This window comes from Hyperoodon ampullatus (assembly GCF_949752795.1).
Source record: "Hyperoodon ampullatus genome assembly, chromosome: 2".
In the NCBI taxonomy this organism is placed as follows: Eukaryota; Metazoa; Chordata; class Mammalia; order Artiodactyla; family Ziphiidae; genus Hyperoodon; species Hyperoodon ampullatus.
Window position 1 is genome coordinate 149,837,830 of NC_136915.1, and position 18,354 is coordinate 149,856,183.

At 55.1% G+C, this 18,354-nt stretch overlaps 1 protein-coding gene across 3 annotated transcripts in view; it reads right to left on the reverse strand.

Annotated features, from left to right (window-relative positions):
* Nucleotides 1–1,155: 1,155 nt before the first annotated feature.
* The window catches only part of TMCC2 (transmembrane and coiled-coil domain family 2), a gene marked incomplete at both ends in the record, with an annotated part of 33,407 nt that continues 16,208 nt past the window's right edge, over nt 1,156–18,354 (reverse strand). Inside the window, 4 exons of one of the 3 annotated variants that reach the window (XM_079698173.1) lie at nt 1,156–1,467; nt 1,730–1,865; nt 3,064–4,004; nt 12,235–12,261. In XM_079698173.1, coding sequence (XP_079554299.1) covers nt 1,156–1,467; nt 1,730–1,865; nt 3,064–4,004; nt 12,235–12,261 — 1,416 coding nt within the window. Of the gene's footprint in view, nt 1,468–1,729; nt 1,866–3,063; nt 4,005–11,212; nt 11,396–12,234; nt 12,262–18,354 lie in introns of those variants that run through there. The other 2 variants (XM_079698172.1, XM_079698171.1) reach the window with 2 other exon arrangements.

Below are 18,354 nucleotides of genomic sequence, written 5' to 3' on the forward strand. Positions count from 1 at the left end.
AAAATTTAGAGGATATTTATTTCTCAGGAAGGTCCACAACAGCTGGCAGGCACTGCCCTCCCCTGTTCCAGGGGATTTCTCTCTCTCCTTTTCCGAGAAATCCCCTCTCTTCTTGGAAGTGCCCTTGGGGAGGCTGGGATGTGAAGAGAAACCATACACAACACTCCAGAGCCTTAAAAAAAGGAAAGCAACAGACAACCTCCCCCACACAAATACACACATACAGAATAAACAGACATATAAAAGAGGCTGAGGCGCTGCTTGGGAGAGTGGGGCTGGGTGGCTCTGCCCCGCTGCCCCCAGCCAGGAGTCTCCGGATCTAGATGGCCTGGAAGTGCCTGACAGCCAAGCAGCAGCCCTGGCTTCAGAGAGAGGACCGGGGAGGGGGGGTGGGGGGGACCTCTCCCTGGAGCTCAGGGGAATAAGGGACAAAGGAACAAATAAATAAATAAATAAACAGAACCCTAAGAGCTTGGGCTGAGGCTTGGGACCCCTGGGGCCTCTTTCCCTGAAAAGAGCAGATCCAGGGACAGGCAGAAAGAATAACAGGGAACACACAAATCCAAAGCCACACCCAACTGGCCTCCGGAGCCTGCATCCTTCAGATCCCAGAAGGGCCCAACCCAGAACCCAGCCTCAACCCAGCTCTGGAGGAGAGAGGGGTGAGCTGGGGAGCTTCCCCGGGGCCAGTGGAAACTGTTGCCTTCATCCTGACCATCTCCACAAAGAGGGAGCCGGAGCTGCCTGAAGCGTGGGCTCTTCCCTAGGAAAGCCGAGGCATGGCCCTCTCCTGCCCCTCTTCTCATTGGCCTTCCTGACCCATGGCATCTGCGTCAGCTGGGAGGAGCCCTTGTGTGACTGTAAATAATCAAAACAGTCCATCCGGGTGTCCTCTGCTCCATTTGGCCACCGACGCCCCCACCGCCTCCAGCCAGGGCTACACTTACGGCTCCCTTCAGGCCAACAGGGAGGAGGTACTGGACAGAAGAAGCAAGGACAGAGAAGGGGGCAGAAGTTGCTGGAACGGACAGTTTGGGCAGGAGGCCAAACTGGACACATGAAGAAGTCCAAGGACTCGGGAGTCCCAGGGTCCCCCCGGAGAAGCATGGCCAGCTGGGGGCTGGGGAGAGCACGGGGTCGGGACAGGCCGGCCGCTCAGCTGGGCAGTAGCACGTGCTGCAGGAGGTAGGTGAGGGAGTCCCAGTGCTTCCAGAGGAGGAAGAGGACGAGGACCAGGAGGGCAGTGCTGGTGATGCGCAGGCGGGTCTTCATGAGGGGTGTGATGAAGTTGGCGAGAGTGGACACGAACACCAGCAGCACGGCCATGAGTGCCAGGATCACGTTGATGAACTTGCCCAGCAGCGCCCGTGCGTTGGCGTTCTCCACGCCCTCCAGCTGCACCACCTGCTGCTGTTGCTGCTGCAGCTCCAGCTTGGTGACCCGGGTCAGGCAAGACTCCACAGCCTCCTGCAGGGACACAGGGGTTGGGTGCATTGGAGCTCAGGGCGGGCAGACCCCCAGCCTAAACCCTACCTGCCCCTCAGAGGAGGTGACAATGCACAGGGTGCCCCCTCCGAAGGCCAGGCAGGGTAGAGGGTGATCAGCTGCAGCTAGAGGCCTGAGTCCTTTAATGATGACTATTTGGGGAGGGTGGTGGGAAGTGGAAGTCTTGATTAAGGGGAAGCGGTGGAACCAGCCCACTCCCAGATTCCTCTTGAGGCTGCTGTACCTGGATGTCCCGGGCCCTTTCGTAGGACTGGTAGGCCACCTTCTCCTCCATGCTGGCCAGCTCCTGCTTCAGGTTGGTCATCTCATTCTGGTGAAGCTCAGTCAGGTCGTTGAGCTGCTCCTCCAGCCGCTCATACCTGGCGGAGGGAGAAGGTATGACACCAGTCCCAGCTCCCCAAGCCTCTTGTCTCCCCCCAGGATCAATTTCACTCATTCTCAACAATGACTCAACCCACCCCGGGTGTCCAGCCCTGTCCAATTTTAACAGCAACAACAATGAAAGCTACTACGTACACAGCACTTCTTATATGCAGGCCCTGGGCTAGGCACTTTAGCCACATTATCTCATAGGATCCTCCCCACAAACCTTCAAGATAAGTACTAGTGTCATCCCCATTTTACAGATGAGAAGACTGAGGCATAGAGAGGTTGAGGAAATTGCCTGAGATCACAGAGCTCATGAGTGGAGGAGTCAGGGATTGACTGACTTCAACAACCTCGGCCCTTAAGCCCTGGGCTAATAGGCTCTCCTGGGTACCAGGGACACAGGGATATAGAGACACAGTTCCTGCTCTGAAGGCACAAAATATCAGAAGATGACTACTATGCGGGGTGACGGGTAGTAGTTAGCTTTCAGGCAGGTTTCCCTCTCAATTTCCCAAAACGTCTTCACATATATAAAGAAGAAAAAGTGCTAACTAAAGAAAAGATCCCTAAGAATCCCAAGGAGCAAGTGCCAAATGCCACACGAGAGGCGCAGAGCAGACAGAAGGAAAGGAGGGGACAGGCTAACTCAGGAGCCTCGGCTGGATGTTCACGTGGACCCTGCCAGACACCAAATACGGTGACTTTACAGGTTTGGACTCAATCCTCACAAACCCTACGAACCGGGATTCACGTTATTCCTGCTTCACAGATGAGGACACCGGGTATGAAGAGTATTAAGAACTTTGTTCAAGGTAAAGAGTAAATAGTAGAGCTGGGATCTGAACCCAGGTAACCTGGCTCCAGAGTCAGTGCTCTTAGCCAGAGTCTCTCCAGATAAAAGGCCATGTATCTGGCTCCTGCCTCGGTTTCCCCTTTTGTACAACAACCATGTAATCATCAAGTAGGGATGCTCAGAGCTACTGAGACAGGCAGAGCCTTCCTTCCACAGGCCCCATAATCCTAACTTCCAGCTGCCCTGGAAGCTGGTGGAAGGGTCCTCGGAGCCTCTTCCTGGCCCCTTGCAGCAGCCCAGGACCCTTCTAGATGCTCCCCCCATCTGTTGCTACCACCAAGTGTGAAAGCCGGTGCTCGGCCCCTCTCCCCAGGGCTGGGCCGGGTGGCACACACCTGTAGCGCTCCTCCTGCAGGCACTGGGTCATGTAGGTATAGTCCCTCTGCAGCTGAGCCTTCAGGTCCTCCATCGAGTCCTCCAGGTGGGACTGGCCCTCCTTGATCTCCCGCAGCTCTTCCAGCACAGCATCCAGGTTTCCGGGGGCGCCGTACAGCATGTTAGACTTGGGGCTCCCCAGCGCCGCAGCGGGCCCTGCCCCCGAGTTACTGCCCGCCCCGGCCGAGCTGGCGCTGGCGCTGGAGCACTCATCGTCGCTGCCGTACTTGGGGCTGGACACGAGCGTGGCACTGCCGCTCAGTGCCCGGGCCCCCTCCTCGGGGGGCCCGTCGTCCAGAGGGTCCTTCAGGTGGGCGATGTTGTCAGCGCTGCCAAACTTGTTCCGGATGAGGCTGGCGAACTCCCGGGGCTTGGACACCACGGCGGTGTGGGTGGCCTGTGAGAGGCCGGAGAGGCTGCCCTTCACGCCCTCCACCACGCCCCCCCCAAAGCCGCTGATGCCGGCGCGCATGTTGGCGCCCACATCCTTCAGGCCCTGCTGCATGTCCCGCAGCACATCCTTGGGCTGCCGCGATGGCCCGTTCTGCTCGATCTCCTTCAGGCGCCGGCGGTAGTGCTCCAGCTTCTTGTGCAGCTGGGCGATGGTCTGGGCCGACTTCTGGTTCTTCTTCTCGAACACCTGCTTGATGCGGGACACCTGCTGCTTGTCGGCGTTGTTGGCCAGCTTCAGGTACTCGGCCACGTTGTCGTCCCGCGCCTCCTGCTCGATCTTGATCTGCTCTGTGATCTTCAGGATCTTCTGGCGCAGGTGGTCGATGGCGGCCTTGGTCCGCTGGGGGTCCGGGGCCCCGTCCGGCACATCCAGGCTGATGGGGCCATCGGTGTCACCATGGCCAGGGCCGCCAGGGAGGCTCAGGGCCGCGAGGTCCCCCTTGTCGACCTGGGGAAGAAGGCAAGCAGAAGAAGCGTTAAGTCAATCAGGAAACCAAGGGAGGGGGCCCACAGGAGTCTCTCGTGTGTCCCTGGACAACTCTGGACTTGGTTTCACTGCCTGGAAAACGGATGCAGGATGAACAGGAAACTTTAAGAGTCCGAAAGAATAAGGGCCATGACAACAGTATTCCCTCACAGCTGCCATTTAGGAAGGGCTTGCACATCTGCTATTTACCCAATCCCCACAACAACCCTAAAATGCAGTCTAGGCAGACCTGCTCCTCCTTTGGCCCAGAGAGTTCAAGCAAGTTGCTCAGGGACAAACAGCTTCAGGAAGACAGAACTGGCAGCCCAGAACTCTTTTTGCCCCATCACATGGACCAAGCAGGTCTGAGGCTTCACTGCAGTCACGGGATTATTTCTCAGGGATGAGACACACTGTCCCTCTGGACTCAGCCCTCCATAAGGCTCCTGCCTGGAGCAGGCCTGTCCCTCAGAGCTGACCAGAGCCTACACTTGGGCCCCATGCAGGCACAGGAAGCACTCCCCTGCATCCTCCCTACCTGGGCTTCCCCAGTGCAGCTCAGTGGGCCACCTGCCTCAGTGCACACCTCTCCCAGCCCTGCCCTTACCTTCCAGCTCCCTGGGGTCGTCGGCAACCTCTTCCGCTTCATGATGGCTGGAGCGCCCGGCCCTGCCCGGTCTCCCAGGACAGGGAGAGGAGCACACCCCCACCTGCCTGCTGGTTGGGTCCCCAAGGGCTCGAGTCCCAGAAGTAACCCACAGGCCGAGGGAAGCAGGGCCCAGGCTGGGGGCCTGGGGGTACCAGCCATCCAGCGTGGAAGGAGGTGAATGTGCAGGAGGGAGAGGACAGCGCCTTTTCCTCGCAGGCAGGCAGGCTTCCTGAGTGCATCAGGGTGGCACAAAGAATGGAGCAGAGAGACTGAGAAAGGATAGGGGGCAGGGAGAGAGGGGAAGGAAAGGTCACAGAAGATAGGAAAGATGGGAAGCCAGGTCGGATGAAAGCAGGCGGGCCTGGAGCCCCACTCTCCCAGAGCCGGACCCGCCTCAGCCTGTTGGAGGACCACTGTCCACAGCTGAGCCCCAGTGTCTTATCTCCATGCAACAACGGAAGCAGCAGGAAATGGCTCAACCCCATGTATTTTTAAACCCCGCACACCCCGGGCCGGGTCAGATATTTGCTCTTTTTGTGTATGTGGGGGTGGGGGCAGGGTGAGGTACACATGGGGGAAGGGGTTAAACACAAAGAAAGTGGCCCCAGCTCACAGCTCACGCACCGGAAGCAGCCCGTGCCAATTACAGGCAGAAGTCACTGGGCTCCATTTCTGCCGAGGTGCAAAATTATTGGCAAACACTGTTAAAAACAATAGCCCTGCCAAACTCAGGAGCCAGGGGAGGGTGTCTCCTCTGTGGGCTTCCTCTTCGGCCTTTTCAGGTCCCAGTTCCACTGGGGATGCTGGGTACAAAACCCATCCCTTCCCATACCTCCTGAAGTCAGGACTTTCCTCTGACATGTGTTTTGGGTCTCCCCGCATGTCCCTTTGCCCTTTGCCAGGTGCCGATACCTTCAGGACCTTGTATATCAGAGGAGCCAATTCCACAGTCTCCCTTAATGACCCGTCCCAAGGTCTACTCGTTGCAGCAATCTGATTTCAAACTCGTGCAGTGAAACCCCTTCTTCCTGTGCTGTTCCCTGCAGTGACGGCAAACACCCCATCTGTCGATTTTCCTGACCCTCAGTATTCCCCCCTGTAAAATGGGGATAATCATATCTACTCTCAGGCCTTTGGTGAGGGTTACACAAGATGATGTCCAGCGAGCACTCGGCATGGCACAGACAGAGGCACCCATCGGTGCTGTCTGGATCTGGCGGCACAACATTTTTTGTGTGTGGCAGAGGAAATGAAGTTTATTTAAAAGATTATACCAAAAAATTTGCTCAACATTGATACCATGAGACAAAATTTCATTCTATATGCAACACACAGTTTTTAATATTAAAGAACTTGACCCCTTTATAAGGCCGCTGTGCTTTCCAAAGAGAGTCAACACTTTCCCTCTCTTCCACTCTCTTTGTGGGAGAAAGAATATTCAGAAAATGAGTTGGGATCTGGCTGCCTCACTGCCTGATGCTCAGCTAGGTCGTGGCCTCATCTTCATAAAGAGGAGGGCGTCGGTCCCACCTACTTGGAGGAGTGTGGGAGGACCTAATGAGACACGGGCTCGCTGTGAAAAGCAAAAGTGCTTTGGCCTACAAGGGAGTGTAAAAGAGCAAATTCCCTGCCCGTCCTGGCTCCAGTCTGGCAGCTTAGAGCCTTTTACCCCTCAATTTGGTGGCTGTCTGGCTTATAAATGGAAAAGCAGAGTTGAAGCTGGCTGTGAAATCCCCATGAATGAGAGAACAGACACTCCGGGAAAATCAGCAGGGCCTGGTGGTGAGCTGAAGTGGGGGAAAATCAGCAGGGCCTGGTGGTGAGCTGAAGTGGGCTGGGGTCCCACCCGTTTCCCCGCCACCCGCCCCTCTTCTCTGCCCTGGGGCCCAGACTCAAGCCTGGGGTTCCTGCCCCTCCACTGGGTCTACAGTGCCTGGAGCCTCTGGCTGGCTCCAGTCACAGAACAGGTCGCTTTGTCCCTGCCCCCAGGGAGTTCTCCACTCCCTCCTCTCCCCAAGCTCCCCCCACCCCAAGGCTGCAGCGCCCTTTCAGGACGAAAGGGAGACAGGGTGACCAGGGAAAAAGAGCCAAGGAGGCTGCAGACAGACAGGCAGAGGTACAAAGAGGGATTATGCTTTAACAAAGGAAGGAAAATTAGAGCATTAGAAGAAAAAAAAGATGAGAAAGCTGTTAAGAGGGATGAATCAAGCAGAGCATGAGGAGAATGAGATTTGCTCACAAAAAATAAAAGAAGAAGAAGAATCGCAATGAGACAGGATACAACGCCCACGCAGGGCAATGGAAAGGGCACTAGGTGTGGAAGCAAACACCGGTTTAGAAGCCTGGCTCTGTCACTTACCAGCTGTGTGCCCTTAGATATGTCATTAACTTTTCTGGGACTCAGCTTTCTCATCTAGAAAAAGGGGGTATTTCTACCCACCTCAACGGATTGTCAGGAGGATACAATGAGACCATGAAGGCAACGATCACAGTACAATCTCAGGGCACACAGCAGGTGCTCAAAAACAAATCACAGTCAACTGACACTTCACATCCACTAGGACGGCTATAATTTAAAAAGGAAAATAACAAGTGTTGGCGAGGATGTGGGGAAATCAGAAGCTTCACACCTTGGCTGGCGGGAATGCAAGATGGCGCAGCTGCTGTGGAAAACAGTTTGGAGGTTCCTTAAAACATTAAACATGGATTTACTTTATGACCCAGCCATTTCACTCCTAGGTGCAGCCCCAAGGAATGGAAAGCGGGTATTAAACAAGTACTTGTACACATATGTTCACAGCAACACTATTTACAATAGCCAAAGGGTGGACACAACTCAAATGTCCACTGATCGTTGGATAATGGGTAAGCAAAATTGGTACAGTCACACAATGGAATCTTATTTGATTATAAAATGAATGAAGTACTGATAGAGGCTACAACGTGGATGAATCTCAAGAGCACTACACTAAGTAAAAGAAAACAGATACTAAAGGCCACATATTGTACAATTCCATTTATATGAAATGTCCAGAATAGTTAAATTCATAGAGACAGAAGGCAGACTAGTGGTTGCCAGGGGCTGGGGAAGGGAGAAATGGGGAGTGACTGCTTAATGGGTACAGGTTTCCTTTAGGGATAATGAAAATGTTCTGGAACTAGAAAGAGGTGGTGGTTGCACAACCTGGGTGTGGAAGGCCAGGGCCCTCAATCTGCTGGCCTAGGTTGCAGGGCCGGCCCAGAGTGGGTCTGCGGGAGGGTATCTGAGTCCTTCATCTTATGGGCTCATTTTTAACACAGCAGAAGCTCTAGCTGGGACTTCCCTGGCGGTCCAGTGGTTAAGACTCTGTGCTTCCACTGCAGGCATGGGGCACAGGTTCGATCCCTGATCAGGGAACTAAGATCCCACATGCTGCTCAGCGCAGCCAAAAAAAAAAAAAAGGAAGAAGAAGCTCTAACTCACTCACTAAAAAGAGGAGCAGCAATACAGATCACTGAACTCCCGGTCACTAGCAGGTGAAAACTCCCAGGGTCCCCCAGCCTGGAGCACGGCAGTGGGTGGGCTACACAGGCACTGCTGTTCCTCTCTCGAAACTGTCACAGAGCCTCACACGGCCCAGGCCACCCAGTCCTCTGTCCATGCCTAGCCACCAGCACCACGGCCTCCTCATCCCACTCTCCTGCCTGAGAGGGGCCAGACACTCTGCAGGCACCTGACCCCAGGATGAATCCCTGTGCACAAGGGGGCAAGTTCTAAGAAGAGGAGAACTGTGGAGAGTGGCCCATGCTTCTTCCATGACCCCTATACACACAAGGCAACCCGGAGGCCAGGTCATGCTCCCTGCTCAGGGTGCCCACCAGCCAGGACTGAGGTCACTGACCCTGTTCTACACAGACACTGATGTCCGAGAAGTGCTGATGAATGTTCTGGAAGAGCCAGAGCTGGGACGCTGTCAGAAGTGTCCGGGGCACAACTTTCCCTATTCGTCTCCCTGCTCTGGCGAGACACACCCCTGGGAGCACCCCCTCCACGAGGCTTCACAGCCCCTCAGACTCTTCTCCCTGCCCGCTTCCAGCAGAGCTGAGCGAAGCCGGATTAGGCGCTCTGCCAGATTACAGGGCTCCCACCTCCTCCGGGGCCTGAGCTCACATCTCCAGGTTAACCCGGCCAGACACGGGACATGGGTCTTCCTCTCACACACTAGCCCGGCAGCCTGGGTCCCTGAGGCAGACACTTGGGAAAGAAGCATCCAGGCTTACATGAAGCTCCTCAGTGCAAAGGGGAAGGACGCTAGCCGTGTAAACTGTGAGATGTGAATCATGGGTCTATTTCTCCAGCAACAGTACAAACACATTATAAACATGCTTCAAGATGGACCATATCAACAATCACACTTGCAAGGAATGCGTGCTCCACACGTGCGCTCCCAGGTTCCCAGGAGACCGCAGATGGCCCCCAACCTGTGACTCCCCTCCCCCAGGGACAGGCAGCCCGTTCCTACATTTACAAAGTGCTCCTGTCAGGGTCCCCAGAGCAAGCTGACACAGAAGATGATCCCTGTCCTAGCTACCTGCTCAGGGGTTGGAAAGCCAACACTAAGGTCACTCTTGGAAAAAAAAAAAAAGGAAAGAAAAGAGCTTTGGGGCTCCTATGCTTCCCTTTAGGAGAGCAGGGTGGCCCTGTCATCCCGGGACAGGTGGCCTGTGTGTCCCCTCCCAGGGTGGAGAGCAATGGAGTCAGGTGTCAACCCTGCTTTGTCTGTGGGTCTGACCAGATGGGCTGAGGTCCATGCAGGGTGCTGCTCCTGGGCTGCAGTGACTAAGAGCCCCGCAGGTGAGTGTGGCAGGCCTGTCAGGCCCGGGTGACTCAGCAGAGATGCTTCCATCTGCTGACTTCTGGCCCTGTGACTCTGATTTGAGCACCCTTCTCAGGATGGAGAACACACAGATTCCCCTCTTCTACTAGTTCCCCGAGGGAAAAGGGAGGTAAGCCAGGCCAGGATGGAGAGGAACAGCCATGGCCAGCTAACACCCCATCCCCTGCCCAAAGAGGCAGTGTGACCCTACAGTGAAGCTGGGAGGGAGGCAACCTGACATCTTCCACACCAACCTGATGTTCCAGCCAGAGCAGACTGGGAAGATTACGCCAACCCTTGGTCCTTAGCCAGGGGCTGCTCCCATTCTTCCAGATAATGCAGGCGCTATGAAGCCACTCAACCCCGGCTCTGGAGGCATCATCACAGCTAACCCAAGCCAGGTGGGGGAGGGGCGGGGAGGGGCAGGAACGGGCAGGGGGGGTGGGGGGGGGTGGGGGGGTGGGGGGGGTGGGGGGGTGGGGGGGGGTGGGGGGGTGGGGGGGGTGGGGGGGTGGGGGGGTGGGGAGGGGAAGGCACCAGCCCATCCAGTGGTTCCATTGGTGCCTGGGGGCCCAAGTGGCTTTTCTCCAGAGGGCAGGGAGGCAAATGCTTAGATAAAGGGGTACACGTGGAGGAGGATATATTATATATAGACACCTGGGGCTGTTCACTGGGGAAGAGTAAGATGAAAAACTCCTGCAGTGAGACCCCAGCTGCCACACAAGGGATTCAAGGGCAGGTGCGTGAGGGACCTGGCTCTTCCTGCAGTGCCCCTTCCTTGTTGCATGAGTGCCCTCAGCGGCTTTACAAGGCATTTTACGCTACTACAAGGGATTGCAGGGTGCAGAGTCCATACAGATGAGGAAACTCACTCTCGCATCCTTTCATGCAGCACCTACGATCTCCAGGCAGCTGGGCACTGGGTGGAGGCTTCAATCAGCTTCCTCCTGCAGCCAGCAAGTGCTTCCTCCCGCCCTGATCCTAAGGGTGACTCTTCCTGGCAGAGCGACACTCCTCTCATCTAGCCCTCGGATTCCAGTCCTTTCTGATAGGTCCACCCCTTGGTTCTGGTCAAAACTACATCCTCGGCTCAGCCGCCTCATTCCCTGCCCTGCTGAGAACAATGCCCTTTTGTCCACACAAATGCCCTGCTGTGCTGTTCCCTCTGCCTCTCATACCCACACCCTGGCTGGAACCCCAGAGCTGCCCTCCCACCTTGGCGCCTCCTTTATTCTCAATCCTCCAAATTCTCCCAAAGCTCCAAGCACCCAGCACTTTGCTCCTTCTGGACCCTCCTACTGGGATCGTGCTCACTGGCCCTTCACACTCCTCCCTCCCGGTCACTGTTTCTCCGTAGACAGAGGCAACCACAACCAGGAACACCCCTTCGGCTTAATTTCATGTCAGCTCCCCTGGCCCCACGCGGAGTGACGTGTGGCCACTGGTTTCTGTAGGTTTCTGTGCCAGGGCTCCCTCACCCAACCCCAACGGCCCTGCCAGCACCCGTCAGCCTGAAGCCTGGAGGCCTGGTGTTCACCCCTCCTCCCTTCTCCCATCTCTATCATGGAGAGAGGAGAGGGGACCACAACCCGAGAGACTGGAGGGGAGCACAGCCCGCCTGACGAACTCCAGAAATGTCTTTCTTCCATCCCCCAACCCCACCCCCCTCCCTACCAGGGCCTCACCTGTGGAGGTACCGTTTCCCAAAGCCGTGCTGGTGATGGGGTACCAGGGGCCCTGAGGCCCCAGCTTTCTGCAGGCTGTGCCAGGCCCCCAGGATCACAGTCCCTGGGCAGCACTGGGCTTGCCAAGGGAAGCCGGGGTCTGCGAGCAGGTGTGCCGGAGCTCCCAGGCTCTGCAGCCGCCATCTCCAGTCTATGAGGCCCAGCCTGGGGATTAGGGACGGATTGCGCTGGGAGATTTCCCCCTCCCTGGGGCTCATGGCTGCTCCTTCCCATCTGGGAGGAGAAAGGGAGGATCACCAAGCGGGTGCCCTCCTCCACCCTGCCCATCCCCAAGTCCAGCTGTTGCCACTATGAATCCAGTGTTCATGAAGACATCCAGGTGTGACAGACAGCAACTCCTGCCTGGGAGGCAGGTCGGGGAAGCACGTGGCAACACGTGCACCTGCATCTTTCACCCAACCAGATGGATGCTCCGCCCCTCCCCTCCCTTCCCCTCCCCTCCTCTCCCCTCCCGTCATGCACGCACACAAATGCCTCGCACACAAATGCCTCTCACCGTCAGAAGCCCCTCTCACAAACAGGCACAGTCCCACCAACTCCCTTCTTCAGCCTCAGAACAGAAGTGGACCTCCTAGCCAGGCTTCCAGGATGGAGGCGAGCTCTTCAAAGCCAAAAAGGCTGGAGCCTGGAGGGGACTCCTTGGCAGGTGCTAACACAGCCAGCTCAGCCTGCAGTCTTCTGCCTCTTTCCCTGCTGCCCTGCCCACAGGCTGAAGGCACCATCACTCCCAAGGCTTCCTCCCTACTCTAATAACTGCCTGGAGGAAGCAGACAGCAGCCAGCCTCACCAGGGTATTTCCTCTTCTCTGAGATCCTAGAAATCGACTTTCTGCTCTGGACACCGCTGCCAGCTACTTCCCCGCTAGCTTCTGCTTCCCATTCGTCACACACCCCCTCCAGCCAGCCCCCGCCCCACCCCCCCCAGCAAAAACACCCAAGATAAAACATGGATGGCAAACTCACAGCCGTCTCTTCCTCCTTGGACTTCATCTTGACAGTCCCAGCAAGAAATCCCGTGAGCGGCCAGCAGAGGGGGCCAGAGACCCACAGTTGCGGAGAGCAACTGTGAGGAGGGTGCCGGGGTGGCCAGCAGAGTTCAGGGGTCTGCTGGGTCTCTCTAAGGGCAGCTTCCCACAGCAGAATCACCAAAGACGACGCAGATTCTGCACCCACTTGAGCCTGGTGAGAGACTCAGGGCTTAAATATTAAGGATCGGCATGGATCACGCTGACGGGGCAGCCCAAATTCAAGAAGGTGCACGGAGATAAGGGCCCAGTGCTATCTCTAGGGCCCAATGCCAGGGCCCTCAGCCAGAACACCAAGAGCAGAAGTCCCCACACCCTAGGCTCGTGGAAACCTTACAAACATTTGTGGTGGCAATGACTTGGGGTTTGTGAGGACAGGGGCCTAGCAAGGGCACAACACTGAGGTCCCAAGTTCTGGGGCCGGCTCAAGCATAAGCAGTCAGGGACATGTGGGGTCAGGGACACTTGTGGCAGCTTCCCACATCTGTAAATGACCTCCCGCCTATGGTACTTGATTTTTTTCTTTATGCTTTGGGCATGTGCACTGTTCCTCTTGCATAAACAAGTCTTAAGTCTTAATGATCCCAGGAAGGCAGGGATCAGATCTTAACTATATCCGAGCCCTTCACTGTGTCTAGCATAAGACTGACCCTCCCTAGTACTGACGTCTGTAGATGACTGCTTGATCTATCCCACTGAGCTGAGATGGAAGGCAGTCCATCTACTGCAGTCTGTCCTAGGTAGCCACGGAGGCAGCCTGGTATTCTCACACTCAAGACATCCCTCCTCTGGCCCCCACCCCCTTCTAGGCTCCGCCAAGCTAACATTTGTAACCTTTTCTTACAAGCAAAACGGGGGGTGGGGGGAGGAGAAAAAGGAGAAGGCAGTAGCAGCAGGAGCCCAGAGGCAAGGAGGGGGCTGAGTAAGCCGAGCCCTGGGGCTCTCATGACACCTCACAAGGTCTCACTCCCCAGGTGCCCAGGATCATGAAGGCTCAGAAGCACCATAAAGAGGTTCCTTCGAGGCCTCACTGCACCACCAAGATGACCATGAGGTGGTATCTGGCATCTCCCTAATGGGAGGGTTCAGCTCCCCTCCAGGGACAACTCAGCCATCAGCGCAATAACTGAAGAGCAGGAAAAAGCGGGGTGGAGCTCAGGGTGAACCATTAGTCTGCTAAGAGAAAAGGGACAAACAGGAACCAGGGGGATGTCTGCCAGGCGAACCAGCAGGAAGAGAGATCCCTTTTCCTCTAGAGTATGTTCTTGTCTTAACATGTCTGAAACGTTCCCAAATCTGCCAAGGATGCAGAGCTTCCTGCTCTGGGGGTGGGAAGCAGGAGCCCAAGGCGCCATGACGCGGTGGAAAAGGTGATGAAAAGGGTCTGGATCACAGCTCCATACCTGCTACGGGAGCTTGGTCGAGTGAGCACAGGCTCTGAGACTCAGTGTCTACCACTGCACTGGGAGGAGTGCATGAAGGGAGGGGGGGCTTGGAAAGCCCTGGCAGGAGAGGAGTGTGTTGCAGGAAGACACCTCGCTCCCTGGGGGCAGGTTACACCTTTCAGCCCACGGCAGAGGGCTCGGGTCAGAAGGCCTGCTGTGACTCCTCACCCCGCTAGCAATAAGGCCTCCACAGGCCCTGTACACGCCTCTTCACAGCTGCAAGAGGAGGCGGCAGCACCCACAAAGCAGCAGTCTGGAGAAAAAGGCCTCAGGGATGAGACCGTTGGCATCCGGAGCTGGAGGAAAGGGTGGGTGAGCTGAGCCCTGGAGATTCTCTGCAGCTCAGCTGCAAAATCGTACATATGATCCTTATCTCCCAGGGCTGTAGGGAGGGGAGGATCAAATGGGAAGATGAGTAAAAATGCCTGACACATCATAGGTTTTATTGAAATAAATGACTAAAGAGCCAGCAATCCCACTACTGGGCATATACCCTGAGAAAACCATAATTCAAAAAGACACATGCATCCCAATGTTCATTGCAGCTCTATTTACAATAGCCAGGACACGGAAGCAACCTAAGTGTCCATCGACAGATGAATGGATAAAGAAGATGTGATACATATATACAATGGAATATTACTCAGCCATAAAAAGAAACAAAATTGAGTTATTTGTAGTGAGGTGGATGGACCTAGAGTCTGTCATACAGAGTGAAGTAAGTCAGAAAGAGAAAGACAAATACCGTATGCTAACACATATATATGGAATCTAAAAAAAAAAAAAAGGTTCTGAAGAACCTAGGGGCAGGACAGGAATAAAGACGCAGACGTAGAGAATGGACTTGAGGACAGGGGAGGGGGAAGGGTAAGCTGGGACGAGGTGAGAGAGTGGCATGTATACATATACACTACCAAATGTAAAGTAGATAGCTAGTGGGAAGCAGCCACATAGCACAGGGAGATCAGCTTGGTGCTTTGTGACCACCTAGAGGGGTGGGATAGGGAGGGTGGGAGGGAGATGCAAGAGGGAGGAGATATGGGGACATACGTATATGTATGGCTGATTCACTTTGTTATAAAGCAGAAACTAACACACCATTGTAAAGCAATTATACTCCAATAAAGATGTTAAAAAAAAAAAGAGAAAGAAATGACTAGTCCTGAGGCTCCTTCACATGCGTATGTACACACACACACACATACATGCACGCACACACACACACACACACACACAACCACAGTTATTCTAGGAGGTGCCTAGAAGACTCCGCCTGGGACAGAAAAACCCAAAAAGTAGCTACATACGGAGCAAAGTTGAGAGTGGCAGGCGGACACAGGAGGAGCTGCAGCTGCACTGAAGCGACAGGCTGTGGAAAGACATTAGCCACCAAGCACCTGTCCTTGTGCAGAGAGAAGTGCTGCTGGGTAACTGCCACCAAGTGTGCTTCCTGGCAAGTCCTGGCTGCCCTGCCACCTCCTCTTTGGCCTGGCAGAGACAGGCTCCATCTGAGCAGGGGACAGGGCAGTCGCTGGCCCTTCGCAGGCTCAGGCAGCTGAGCCAAGGCAGGCGTCTCCGGCCACACTCTTTCCGTTCTCACAAGTTAGCCTGAGTCCAGGGTGACAGACGGGCTCCCCTCATCCTGGGAGGGGACCCCGGAAGGAAGCCTGGACCCTGAAGGAAGCCCAGGTCCTGTACGCCAGGCTCTCCTCTGCATGCCCAGCAGGTTTCAGCCCTCTCTTGCCCTGGGTTCCCCTTAATTTAGTTTTTTCTTCCTCTTCCCCTCGTTTTCATGCAGTGCCCCTTCTTTCTTTAATACTCTTAAATATTAAGTTTTTTCTTGTCTCTTCCTTTGCCATTGTTATTACTCTTCAGGTGCCCACACCCGCCCCCCCAACACACATTCTTTAAAAAAATCTTCCTTCTCAGTTTTCTTTCTCCTGGGGCGGGGGGGGGGAAGCACACACCACATTCTGAAGGGTGGGAAACCTGAGAAGTCATAGGCTTCAGGAGCAAAGACTAATGCTGAAGAGCAGCTAAATTTAGTAGCTTCAAATACAAGGTGATGTCTTCAAAAAATTTCAGGCTCCAAATGTGCTGTGAAAATCTCCCTGTTAGGATTCCTCCATGAAAGGCTGGCAGCTGCCCCAATGCTCACCTCTTGGAAATGGGGTTTTGGGAACTGGTCAGTACTCAGAGGTCCCTCCCCTAACACTCACTCTTAGAGCCAGCCAGTTGGTGCATTTTCTTAGAAACTCATGTCACCAAGGAGCCCTGCTTCCCTCTGGGGACACACAGGAGGAAGGGCTATCTTCTTCAGGGTGAACTAGAGCAACTAAGGTGGGCGCATCTCCTTAGGAGCTTGTGGAGAGGCTCGGCCACATGAGCTGGAAAAACAGACAGGGAAGGCCAGAGTAGAGAGTGATGCGGGGCGTGCACACACCACACCACCTTGCAGCTGCTTCCACGGAGGGAGGAGGCCATCTCTTTCGCCCATGGGTCCTCGGCCTGTCTAATGCCATGGACACTCCTGTTACAGAGTTCAGGGTCATGAGCCAGATGCCGGGCAGTGGAGAGGACCACACACCTAGGTCCCTTTTAGGAAAATCAAATCTGGTGCCAGCTGGGTAGGAAAGAGGGATGATTTCCATGCCTTCTATAGCCACTCTATTTCCCTGGGGGAGGCGACACTGGGAACAGGCCTGGGAGAAAGTGACCCAGAGAGGAAGCAGTGTCTCCTTTTTGGGCAGTTTTTAGGAAGCAAAGCGCCCTCCACCCCACCCTATTTGCAAAGAATAATTTAGAACGACTCCCTTCTAAAAGCAGAGGACTGAAACATAGAACTCTTGGGGCGTCCTGCTGACTCAAGGGCTCAGAGCTTACCATGAGCTGACGTGATTCAACGAGAAATGTATGTGAAAGCAAAGCAGTCTGCAAACTTCAGCATGCTGCCCAATATTGGGCTCAAAGGGACATGTCAAAGGCCATGGTTGGCATGGCCTGGGGGTGCCCACAATGCCCTGAACCCTTGAGGAGCCAGCAGACAGGCATGGCACCCAGATAATATTTGGGTCTGAAGCTGCCTTCTCAGGCAGCAAAGAAACCTTATATAATGAAGTTAATATTACAGAGCGCTTTTCTTTCCAGGGCAGGGTTCGCCTTTCCGGCCACCCAAAGGAGGCCTCCTGGTCACAGTATCACTTAGAATCTGATTTAGCTTCTGCGGATCATGCTGAATTATTCACTAGCTATGGATACTGGCCCAGCTCTGGGGTCCCGGTGGTGGGGTACCTGAAGTGAGCACACTCCCCAAATCCAGACTTGGAGGAAGGTCAAAGGGGCAAAAGAATCAGGGGCATCAGACTCAGGATGCGGAGGATGTGGGTGCAAGAGCTGGGGCGGCGGGAGGGCTGGAGGCAAAGAATAGTCAGACAAGCTGCCTGCAACACCCCAGCGCCTGCCACTGGAGAGAGAAGGGAGGTCAGAGAAGGCTTCTGTTCCCAGGAACTTTGCTCATTGCCTCCAGCCCTCACTGCAGTTCAGGGGAGCCCTCGGTTCCCTAGGAGCCTAGAAGGAATGCAATGGGGTGTGTGCACTCATCACTGCTCCTCTTTCAGAGTCCTCTGCCCTGTGGCGCATAGAGAAAGCCCAAACTGTGCCTGTGAAAAGAAAGAAGCAGCAGAGCAGGGATCAGGTAAGCGATACTGTATTTCCATTGCCTCATCTGGCACCAGAAGAGACCAGGGTCATGTTTCGCATCTCAGGGATGTGGTGAATCCAGAGAGGAATGTGCCCGGTGGCTGGGGAGCCCTGTGCTAGCTGCCAGGACCCATGCCCACATCGCCAGCGCTGGCTCCTTGTCATCTGGAACCGATGACAGAGAGCTCCTCTTGCCGCTTTTAACAGCTCTGTTATCACCCAAACCTTGAGCACACCTTCCACTGGGGCGTGTCTGAGGGGGCTGAGGCTCCTGGGGGGAAGGCTGGGGGCCTGACTGGTGTCTCCCACCCTTGTCTGGGTTGGCAGCGTCTCACCCCCCCACCCCCGGGGTTGTGCTTAGAGTCAGGTGGGTAGAGAAGGCATGACATCAGGTCTTGGTAGGTACCTTGGACGTTATCTAACTTCACCCCCTGTACCTAGGGGAATTTTGTACTCCCAGAAGCCAGAGCTAATCTGGAGAGCACTGGGTACTTTCTATCTAGAAAGAAAGTCATGGATGTCAGTAGGGAAAAGACGAATAAAGGCTAGTTCCAGAGGCCAGCTGCCTGCTGGGGCAACTGCGTCCAAAACCCTGCTCTAAAGTCAAGAGGCTGCTGCTGTTTATGATCTCTGGTGTCAGAGCTTTAGGTAAGGGGTAGAGTCATTTCTTCGGCCCCTCTCCTGATTGGACAGGACCCCTAAAAAGCAAGGGGGCTTCACCTGAACATGAGGAACTCAAATCGGACTGAAGGAAGAACTTAACTCACCAGGTACCTCAGATATGCTGGGCAACAGGGGCCTTTAATCACTGAGACAGGGAGCGGCAGTTCATGGTGAAGCACAGAGCTGCCCTGCCTTGGCCTGGCGGGCGGCTGGCAGCGTGGGCACTGCGTTGGGAGGCCCTCCTGAGGCCG